The sequence below is a fragment of the Artemia sp. Qi Xiang Cuo genome, chromosome 1 (assembly GCF_049724085.1).
Source record: "Artemia sp. Qi Xiang Cuo chromosome 1, ASM4972408v1, whole genome shotgun sequence".
In the NCBI taxonomy this organism is placed as follows: Eukaryota; Metazoa; Arthropoda; class Branchiopoda; order Anostraca; family Artemiidae; genus Artemia; species Artemia sp. Qi Xiang Cuo.
Window position 1 is genome coordinate 46024578 of NC_142794.1, and position 11323 is coordinate 46035900.

The 11323-nt window shown below is 38.5% G+C and overlaps 2 protein-coding genes across 2 annotated transcripts; one reads left to right on the forward strand and one right to left on the reverse strand.

Annotated features, from left to right (window-relative positions):
- The first annotated feature begins 4123 nt into the window (after positions 1 to 4123).
- Positions 4124 to 4678, forward strand: LOC148956385 (uncharacterized). The gene has a single exon (XM_089090620.1). It carries the CDS (start codon positions 4124 to 4126, stop codon positions 4676 to 4678), a length of 555 nt encoding a protein of 184 aa, XP_088946746.1.
- A 5808-nt stretch (positions 4679 to 10486) lies between these two features.
- On the reverse strand, positions 10487 to 10894 carry LOC148956386 (uncharacterized). The gene has a single exon (XM_089090635.1). The coding sequence runs from the start codon at positions 10892 to 10894 to the stop codon at positions 10487 to 10489; it is 408 nt and encodes a 135-aa protein (XP_088946761.1).
- Between the last annotated feature and the right edge of the window lie 429 nt (positions 10895 to 11323).

The following is an 11323-nucleotide window of genomic DNA, read 5'->3' on the forward strand; positions in this document are numbered from 1 at the left end:
ATTTCGAATTTACAATCGACTTCATAACAAACTTTTATTTCTAGAACGCTAAATTTCAGGCCAAAAACGAATGCAGTATGTCTCCTTACCCCTTATACTTCGGATTTTGTTTTCGTTTTACCAAATTTCCGGTTTTGGCAGGATTCTGAGCGAACTACTTGTCCGGCCCAAAAAAACTTCAGATACAGATTTAGCATGTATCTTTACCCCTGTACTGAATCTGTAATCGACTTGCCGACACATTTTTATTTCTTCCAGATTTCCAGTTTCTAACGCATTCCGGACTAAACACTAGTCCGGGAAGAGAATAACGGTCAAAAACGAATTCAGTATGTGTCCTTACCCCTACATCGAACCTCTAATCAACTGCAGATACAACTTTTACTGTTAATCATTTTTCCCGTTTTGGCTGGATTCCGGGCGAACTATTTGTCCAGCGAGAAAATTAGTTTCAGATATGGATTCAGCATGTCTCCTTACACCTCTACATCGACTATGTTATTTACTTTTAAAATATCTTTAACTAACCCCCACCCCTAGATATAGAGCTACATAGCCCATCTACGAAATTGACCTGTACTTTGACCCAAAGAATCCTCACACCAAGTTTGACCAAAACATCTATAGGCCTACCCATTCGAGAGTTATCATGCTTACAGACGGACAAATTGTACAAAGTCATAGATATCCCGTCACTTACGTTTGGGATCCCAAAATTTTAAGATTTTGCATCGAATATTTAGGAACATGTCTTATAGGCACGAAAAAGCGGATGTGGAACCAGTTGCGTGGGATATTCACCGTTTCCCTCAAAATATACAGTCTTGTCCTGGGCTGGCCTCATACATTAGAGATCCTAGGTCGTTTGAAGCAAAGGTTGCAGTAGTAGCAGTGCTTTCTGTATTTACTGCGGAAAACTTGAAAACCCGGTATTTCTGATTAACTGTCTCCTCGTAGTCAAGCAGACCAAATGTTTCGATGGGATCCCAAAAAGTGGAATATTCACTAGACTTCTTTGTCCAGACAATCGGGTCTTGTAGATTTCCAATCATCGCCAGACTCCGTAAACATGTTAACATTTATCCCAAATAACCGCCTGAAAATTTACTTCTGCATCGCAATCCAAGTCAAAGCTCTATACGACTTCAGAATTAAATTTAGCTTTTTATCAAATTTCCAGATTGCAGGATTCCATACGAATGCCTTGTCCAGTGAAAAAAAAAAAAGTTTAGCTAATGCAGATTCAGTATTTATTTTTACTCCGAACTCGAATCTCTAATCGACTTCAAAAGAAACTTTTACCTATAGCCAATTTCCGGTTTTGGCCGGATTCCGGGTGAACTGCTTATCCGTCAAAGAAATACAGATCAAAAATGAATTCAGCATTTCTCCTTATCTCTATATCGAATCTCTAATCGACTTTAGAAATAAACTTTAATTCTACGAAATTCCCGGTTTTGGCATTTACGAACTTAACCTGTACTTTGACCCAAAGTATTCTCACAACAATTTTGAACAAAATATCTCAATCCCTTGCTAGGTATCCGTCACTAACATTTTAGGATCAGAAAAAGCGGAAGCCTAACCTGGCTCGAAAAGAGTCAAACAAGGAGAATGCAAAAATCAGTGTAGTTCCGTTAGGGTGGATAAGAATGGCCTAAGAAGTTCGAGATCTCGGAATCTGACGTAGCTTTGATAAAACCAATCAGACAGATAAAAAAAATCAATGAACTAAATATCGCAGAAAATCCTGATCAAGGAGTTATGTCACAAACATGAAAACAAACGAGAGATCAACTGATATAGCCCACAAATAAGCCAATAAAATATAGCACAAAAAGAAAAAAGGACACACTACAAAATTTCGTGGTCTTAAATTAATCCGCTTTGAAAGAATATTATTATATTTTAGCCGTGGACGTTTTTTTGGGACCCCAAAACGTAAGGGACGGATACCAATTTGTCCGTCTGTTCGTCTGTTAAAACTATAACTCTCAAAGGGGTTGAGATATTTTGTTCAAACTTGGTGCCTTTTGGTCAAAGTAAAGGTCAAGTTCGTAGATGGGCTCCCTTGCTCTGTATTTAGGTGTGAGGGAGGGGGTTTCAGGTTAAGGGGCAAACAAATATTTTTTAAATGCCAATGAGATAGTCACGTTAGGGGTATGTAGAAATGCTGAATAAAAAGCTGAAATTTATTTTGACGCCGGATAATTGGTTCGCCCAGAATCCGGCCAAAACCGGAAATTTCGAGGATGTTCCTGAAGCTGATTAGAGGGTCGACATAGGGGTAAGGAGACATTCTGAATCCGTTTTTTGGCTTCATTTTCTTACCGGACAAGCAGTTCGCCCGGAATCTAGTTTCGAAGAAGGTAAAAGTTGTTCCTGAAGCTGATTATACGGACAATATAGGGGTAAGGAGACATTCTGAATCCGTTTTTCAGCTTCATTTTCTTACCGGACAAGCAGTTTACCCGGAAAGCCAAAACCGGTAATTTGGCGGAAGGTAAAAGTTGTTCCTGAAGCTTATTAGAGGGTCGACATAGGGGTAAGTAGACATGCTGAATCCAAACCTGAAATTTATTTTGACGCCGGAACATTGAGTTCGCCTGGAATCCGGTTTGAAAGAAGGTAAAAGTTGTTCCAGAAGCTGATTAGAGGGTTGATATAGGGGTAAGGAGACATTCTGTATCCGTTGTTCCGCTTCATTTCTTGCAGGACAAGTAGTTCCCCCAGAATCCAGCCAAAACCGGTTTTGCGGCGGTTGCTGGCGACATTGTGTTTACTGACAATTTTGTTTCAGGAAATGCATGTTACAATTACCAAGGAAACACTTGGCGTTAGAACACCGACCTTGATAGAACACCTAGCGACAGAAACGAGAGATAAATTCGAAACCGGAGAAAACTTCATGTCATCGGTAAACACAAATGATGATAAGGAGTCAGATATATGGCAACAGGTCTCCAATCAAAGACACAACATGAAACTCTTTTCATGTGACGCTAAGCTGGAGCATATTATATCAGTAGTTGCTAGTTCCAGTGACATAGTTAAGAACGTCTGGGAAAATTCTGTTTTGAATACAGGAAATATCCTAGTGGAAATACAATCTACATCATCTTCTGTGTTTGAGCTGTACAAGGAACTAACAGTCGATTGCACTGAAGAACTTCTTAGCATTTCGGCAACAAGTGGAGTTGTTGTCGAAAATCACAGTGACGACTCCGAAAGTGTAGTTCACAAGGATCCTGGAATAAGGAAGCCAATCTCTAGCGAAAACCAAAGGAAATACCTGATTTCATGTGGTCCTAATCAACCAAAGCTGAGTATGTTCCCAGCTGATCTGTCAATATCAAAAAAGAAACAGTGTCGTGTTCACCCCAGCTAGTATGAAGATTACTAGTTCTTAGATTACAGTATCGAAAAAGATGCTGGCTTCTGCTTCATTTGCTCGATTTTACGTAGTGGTACGGGGCGAGATCAGTTCGAAAACGCTGAAGTGGAAGACGGTGTGCGGCAATGGCACAAAATGAAGAGCCAAGGAAAAACAAAGAAAGGAAAACTGGCTAGTCACTTCTCTTCCGGGTCAAACAAAGCAGCTTTGTCGGATTATTGTCACTTCGTCAGCAGTAATGGTCATGTTGATTTCCTACTTGATAAAAGAACTCGAGCTAAGCTTTTGCAGCATGCAAAAGATGAAGAGACACACAGAAAAATTGTGACAATTCGTTTGGACGTTGCAAGAACCATAATGAGACAAGGCATTTCATTTACATGAACGAAAAAACGAGACGGCAACTTTGTTCAATTTGTTCAACTTCTAGCGAGATATGTACTTGCTCCTGAAGCTTGATTAAATGATTCACGGTATAGACCATAAAAATTTACCTATCTACACAAAATAACCCAGAACGAGTTCATTGACTTTCTTTCAGCAGAAGTCAGGCAGAAGATCCTTGACGAAGTCATGGATTCAGAATTTTTTTCTGTGATGGTGGATACGATACCGAATTCTTCACATTCTGATGAGCTTGCAGTCGTAATCCGCACCATCAGCTCGGAAGGGATGCCTAGAGAGTGACTATTAGATGTTAGCGAGGCAAATGACAAAACTGGTCAGGGTATGGCAGAAAGTATAATAGGAACACTGACGAGGAGAGAAATTCCGCTGGATAAACTAGCTTTTCGGTCGTATGACTATGCAAGTGCAATGTCTGGTCAGTTTAATGGAGCCAAGCAGAAAGTATCGGAATTTCTCAGTCGGCGTGTGCCTTATATACCCTGCCAGGCCCACAGACTAAACACCGTGATAGAGCATAGTTGCAATTCATCTCTCTTGATAGCCGAGCTTTTCAGTATCCTCGAAGAAATGTATGTGTTCTTCTCATCATATAAAAAGCGTTTTGCCACCCTTAAAGAAAAACTCTCCTCGATTGAAAACAGCCTTAATCTCCGAAACTTATCACGGACCCGGTGGACTGCAAGGGCTGAAACCATACAAGCAGTGATTACTTCGTTTGAATCAATAGTCTCAGCCCTTGACGACATAAAAGGGACGAAGAACGCCGATATGAAAACAAAAGCACAAGCCAGCAGCCTCCTGAAAAGGATTCTCAACTTCGATTTTATTGCCTTCCTCATGTTCATGAAACATATCATGTACAATGCAATGATTTGAAAAGAAACGCTTGAAGAAGAGGAGATGAATATCATCGCCGGAATTGAGATGCTAGACGCTAAGAAGAAACTTTTGAAAGAATATCTTGTGAGGGAATGAACAGTTTAATTGACAGTGCAGCACAATTTGCCAAAAGGATGGAAGTGGACCCAGAAACCGATTTCATCAGACACAATTGTCGGAGACTTGGACCATCTCGTTATGACAGCCGAGCTCAAAGTCAAGCCGATATCTCAGTGCATCAGTTCTATAGACAACATTTCAGAATCTTGCTTGACAAGTTGACTACAGTGATGGGAGATAATCTCAGAGCTTGTCTTGCCGATTTTCTGCCATTTTGCACCTTAATCCAGACTCCATTGAACAAAAGTATCTCAGTTGTAGATATTGAGCAAGCAACAAAGTTTTTCCCAAACCAGGAAAGAGCTCCAGACGCTACTGCTCTTCAAGTAGAGCTTGAAGTTTTGTTCCAGTTTTGCCAAGGCACTGCTTGCTTCAGAGAAGTCCTTGGTGAAGGACATCGCCGAAACCGTCAGCTTAAGCAAGACAGTTGTCTCTGCAAATTGGCAGCAACTGCCCCTGTTGCAGTTGCAGCCGCCGAAAGAACATTCAGCAAACTCAAGTTTGTGAAGAATTGGCTGAGAACTGCCATGCTTGATTCTCGACTAGATTCCCTCATGTTGTTGGCGAGTGAGAAAGACCTCACCGATGGTGTAGACTTAAACAAGATTGTTCCGCGTTGGTCCATTTTGAAGAAGAGGCGAATCCAGATTCAAGCTTTTCTTAGTTGTGTATTTGCGCATGTAGTATTCCGTTTTTGTCCTTCTTTGTTCCGGTAGATAAGTATAAATGATAAAACACTATTGTCTATGAAATTTGTAGGTAATGACGAGTCGTAGAATATGATCTACAAGTCGTTTAAATGAGGGTTCTCACCCCCCCTGGCCTGAGTGCTTCGAGCCACCCTTATATCATGTATATATATATATATATATATATATATATATATATATATATATATATATATATATATATATATATATATATATATATATATATATGTATATATTATACATATATAGTTACAATTGAGCTAGATTACCTTATCTTAATTTATCTATGACAGATAGCTCCTTTTCCTTGACAGAATTTTTCAAACTGAGAAAATTCACTGTGTGATTGGCTTTATTGAGTTTGATTGGCTTAATTGAGCTTAATTGAGTCTGATTGGCTTAATTGAGTTTAGCTTTGATAACATTCAGAATCCAAACTTTTCATTATAACATCATTTGTTGTGAACTTTTAATTCTCAGTTGGTAATAATTCACACGTATCTGACTTGGGAACCGGAAGTGGATTCTTGCAAAAAAGATGCCAGGGTAAGATGTAAGATAAGGATAAATAAAATCAATTATTGATGAAAGAATTCAAACCTGCGAGGAATCTCGAAGATGTATACTGAAAATTTGCAGAATTTTCATGTGGTGACTTTTCCGCGGGGAACATAGGGGGTTAGAGACCCCTAAAAAATATCGGTTTCGATAATACGTTTCGATATTCGATATCAATATTTGGTCCGATATATCGATATCGATATCAAATATCACCCAACACTATTTATGTTTTTTGGTGATAACGTATTAATAAAGATTTCATAGGTATAACAGAACTTGCTGGCAATGTAAGGTTTTGTGAACAGCCAATATAACTTCAGCCCCCTCTCTTCATCACAGAATCGGCTGCCCCCCCTAGAGAAGAAGCTACGTACGCCCATGCTAGTAAACGCATTCATGATCTTGCTTCTAGCAGATAATGCAAAAATTCCACATTTGTTTATATAGGAGCTTGAAACCTTAGGGCTCTCTGATATGCTGAATCTAATGCTGTGATTTTTATTTAGATCACTTGATGTTTTAGGATTTTTCCCCACTTTTCCAAAAATGAGCTATTTTGTCAGGCTCGTAACTTTTCATGGGTAAAATTAAACTTGATGAAATCTATATATTTTGAATAAGCATTAAAATTCGATTCTCTTGGTGTATCTATTGTTATCAAGACTCTATTTCTTAGAATTTCGGTTACTATTGAGCAGTATAGCTCCTTACAGTTCGTTACCACGAACTGTTTGACAAAATCGCATCCGTGAAAATCCTTCTGAAGAAAAATTAGGAATTTCTCATCTCCTTTGACAGATAGTCGAGAGGTCTTCACTTAATCTAAATTTGATAAAATAACGTGATTATGGTTCGACATTTTCTCTCCTTTTTCGTAAATATACAAAATCTGGTATGCTGAGAGCCTTTGACACAGGCACGAACGGCTTTTTTCCGGGGGCCCAACAATTGTTTTTTTTAAGAGGCAATAATAAAAAATATTTTTTTTTGTAGTTTGAATAAGAAAAGTAAAAAAATACAAGAAATTTTGTATTTCGCGAGGGAGCCACATCATAGCCATCGTTCTATAATAGATCGATCAATTTTTTTCTGTCACATTTAATATTTTTTTAAATACAAATATAAGAGCGAAAGAAGAAAAACTGCCCTGAACAGAAGATGGCTGTCTCCCACCGGCCCCCCTGTTTTCCAATCATATAGTTCAAATCACTTCATTGAAAACAACCCATTTTACTATTTTCGTTGAGAGTATGAAATTAATTCTGTTATTTTTTGTTTAATTGATACGACACTTGTAGTTACCGTTGGGCATCTGTAGCATTGTAAGTTTTCGGAATAGTACAAGCAACCGCTGTTACGAGCAACCACGTTGCAGGTATGCAAAGGTAAGATTTCAATAAACCAATAGTAAGATTCCATTTTCCTTGGTTTTCATAATAGGAGATTGTAAACCCCCAGTTAATAGTTGTTGTCAGCGATGAAGGTTTCATTGGTGAATTTTTATCACATTATTTACAAATATCTTTGGACTTTCTTATCAAAATAAAAAGTACTATCAAGTCAAATCTGAATAACAGTCACCTCCTTCGAATTAGTGTCAACTGAAAATTCCTTTAAACAATGTGCGGAGCAAAATATAATCACCTACGGAATGTTCCGTAGGTGATTATACTTTGGTGCCGAGGCTCGCCTTTTCCTTGGTTGCAAGTTGCAACTACCGTTGTAACCATGATAGTGAAAATACCTTCGTATCGTAAAAACAGTCAAAAACCTTTTATGAAAATATCTGATCAAATAGTTATTATTTGTTTAGAAAACTTTGAGACTCACGGTTTCAATAGAGCTATAATATTTCCTCCGTTTAGCGGTTATTTTACTTTCGTTGAGAAGTGTCTGTTTCTCACTCATAGTAACACGTTTGAAAGGGAAAGAATAAAACTCAGTCTCAAATTCTATCGAAAATTGAGTTATATGGTTTCTCTTTGAGTTAAGCCTCGATATATGCTCTACTTTTGTATGAATGTATGGTTTCAATCGATATTTGGTAGCAGCTGGCATTTGACTGTTCCATTTTAAAATGTTCTGAGTATATTTTAAAGGAATTTCAATTTTGGGAATTATGTTTCTGTCAAGCTGATTGGTCATATGACACGCTGTTAAAACTAGATACACGAGACCAAAAACGAGAGACAATTAACAACACCACAAAGTTTTTCTGGTGTAAATAAAGAACAACGTTGAAACTCAAGACGAACGAGAAATTATCGTTTCTCGGCCTGTGCAACACATAGCTATAAAACTACTACCACTACTACTAACAACTTACCGCAGCACCAAGCCGCCTGAGGCCAACACAGCTACGCACGTTCCTCCTCCACCCCAATCTATTAGGTAAAATAAAATGACATATTGTATTTCCCTTTGTTTTTAGAATCATGCAAAATTAGCTCTTTCTGAAGATAAAACCGACGTATATAGTTGGGTGTTCTTTTAGAAGCAGAAAACCCAGCAAAAAAAAGACTAATTTTTATGGCTCTTGATAGTTTTTTCGGCAATGATATTGGTAATTTTTCGTGTCAAATTTAAATTCTCCCAAAAACTCATGCAAGAAAAGTACATTTTATTTTAATAGCCAAAAAGTCATTTAGCAGAATACAAAATGACAGATTGATTTGTAAGGTAACTTATTGGTCTCAGCAGTCGTATTATCAATAGCAAGTAACATAGAATTTTATGTTGTGGAAACGCAGTTTAGTGCTTTTGAAATCAAGAACTAATAAACCATAATATAAACTCCAGACATAGGCTACTTCTTTTTATGGTAAAGAGAATTTCTACATGTTTTGCAAATTTCTGAATACATTCAAGTCTTACCCGAGGGGTCACACTCTCTCGGAAGTCATGTAAACCAGGCAGCGCGTTCCAGACATGACAGAACTGTGTTAAGAGTTTTGTGGAGTGTTCCAAGCGTTTTGGGGACTGTGCTAAGTGTGGCAGAACTGTGTCAAACGTGGCGGAACAGCGCAGCACACGAGGCGTTCCGAGATGTAGACCAGATGGCGGCCAGTCAGCACCCCACTCGGTCGTAACACTACCTAAAAACGTCAATTCTGATTTGTCTTCAAAGTAATCTGGATCTGGAAATATCTATTTTAAAACCTAAAGGGCTAGGCCCACGTAGCTGATTTCGGGAACCGATTTCAGCAAAGATGTATTCCACGTCGAGTGATTATAATTAATGACGCTTAGAGGCGGGGCTTAGTGACGTTTTTCGGTGATTAATCATCATTAATTACGTTTTAAACAAGGAATGTACTAGAGGTTTAGAGCTTTGGGCATGTAATTAATCGTATTTAATGATTATCGTAAATTAATCGTAATATATGATGATTAATCACCGAAAAACGTCACTAAGCCCCGCCTCTTAGCATCATTAATTATAATCACTCGACGTGGAATACACCCTTGCTGAAATCGGTTCCCGAAATCAGCTACGTGTGCCTAGCCCTTAAGAGACCTTTTCATTGGATTGAGCTCGTTTCGCATAGTAGTGTCAAATTAAAAAAATCAAATACGAACAGCCTAAAATGGTTTATTCTATGCTGCCAAAACGAAATCCTAAAGCACGTTATTTTTCTACTATAGCAGCATTCTATACTGTTTTGTGTTTATCGTATAGCGCTAGTTTTGGATAATTCTACAAGTATACAGTAAGTATATAAGTAAGTTTATTTTCGTTCTATATATGATGAATGGCTGAGAAGCAAAACATTTTTTCCTTTTAAGTTTCAATTTCGCTCATAACTGCAATAAGAAATAACGTTTTTTTGTTGATGTTTTGCTGTTTTTTCCTATACAATTGACCTGAAAAAAGGGGTTTACAGAGGAAAAGTTGCAAAAGAAACGTCAAGATTGTGTTAAAATGTAGCATTAAAGATAAGTTTTGCTTCTAGCTTCGTTCAAATATTCGGAGGATTATTCCGTTCACTATACCCTCTTCACCTCAGAGGCTGACTTTTTGCCTCAAATCATACACACAGGAGATCACTACAAGTTTCAATTTAAACAAGGTCTTCCTACTTCATTTTGGCGGATTGGTTCAAAGTGAATTCAGAAGGAGATTTTTTGCTAGTTTTTAACCCGTGTCTCTTTTTTAAATTCTGCGCCTACTGCAGCCAAAGCTGAATAACTGCATATAAAGGTATTTTTCATTAAAAATTGAGTTTGCATTTGTACCGATTAGACAGTGTGCTTGTGTCTGAATGGAGTTGATGAAGAATATTTGCAGCTGTGTGGACCAAAGATGGTTTGATACTGAGATTTTGGCTAATAAGGCTAAATTTAGGCTCTATATAACACGATGATTCGTGTCGTGTAGAGTCGGGATGTTTTTTTCAAGTATTTTTCGCAGAGCTCAATGGCTATTTCGTTTGAATGAAGATGGTAGTAGGACCTTAGATCGCCCTGTGCCTCCAAAGGCGCTTAGGGCATCCAAGAAGAGTCGCCAGCCATCTATAATTGCTGCGGCCGTCCAGATATCTTCCCATTCAGGTTGGATTGAGGCATTAAGGTTTGCGAGGTCAGTCCGGTAGCTGCGTCGTAGGATATGTTTGGTGCGTCCTCTTCTTCTGGTACCACGTGGCTGCCACTGAAGAACGACCTGCGGTAGTCGAGTCTTGGACATGCGGATCACATGACCGAGGTATCTCCACTTCTTATATTTGATCACTTTGGTTACCAGCGGCTGAGATGTCTTCTGTCGCATAGTAGCGTTTGTTACTTTTTGGGACCAATCGATATTTAGAATGCGCCTTAAGCACATGTTTTCTAACGCGAGAAGTTTCTTTTCAAGTATTTGATCTATGTGCCAAGTTTCAGAACCACAGCAAAGCGTTGAGAGTACGTTGTTGTTTAACAGCCTCAGCTTGAGTCGGAGAGAATACTTCTGGCTGCACCAAATTTGAGACAATTTCCTGAAAGATGCATTAGCCTCGCCAATTCTTAACTAAAATTCTCGCTGACACGATCCTGAATTGTGGATGGTACTTCCTAAGTGCTTGAACTCTACGACTTGCTCTATCGTCTGGTCATTGCATCGTAAGTCGAGTGGAGATCCAGTGTTCGCCATCCTTTTTTTTGTTGGTATTTATCTTAATTCCAAAAGGTTTGGCAGCGTCCCTGACTTGGTTAAGGTAATGCTGAAGCTTTTGTTTGCAGGACTCTAGGAGGCTGATATCGTCAGCGAAATCAA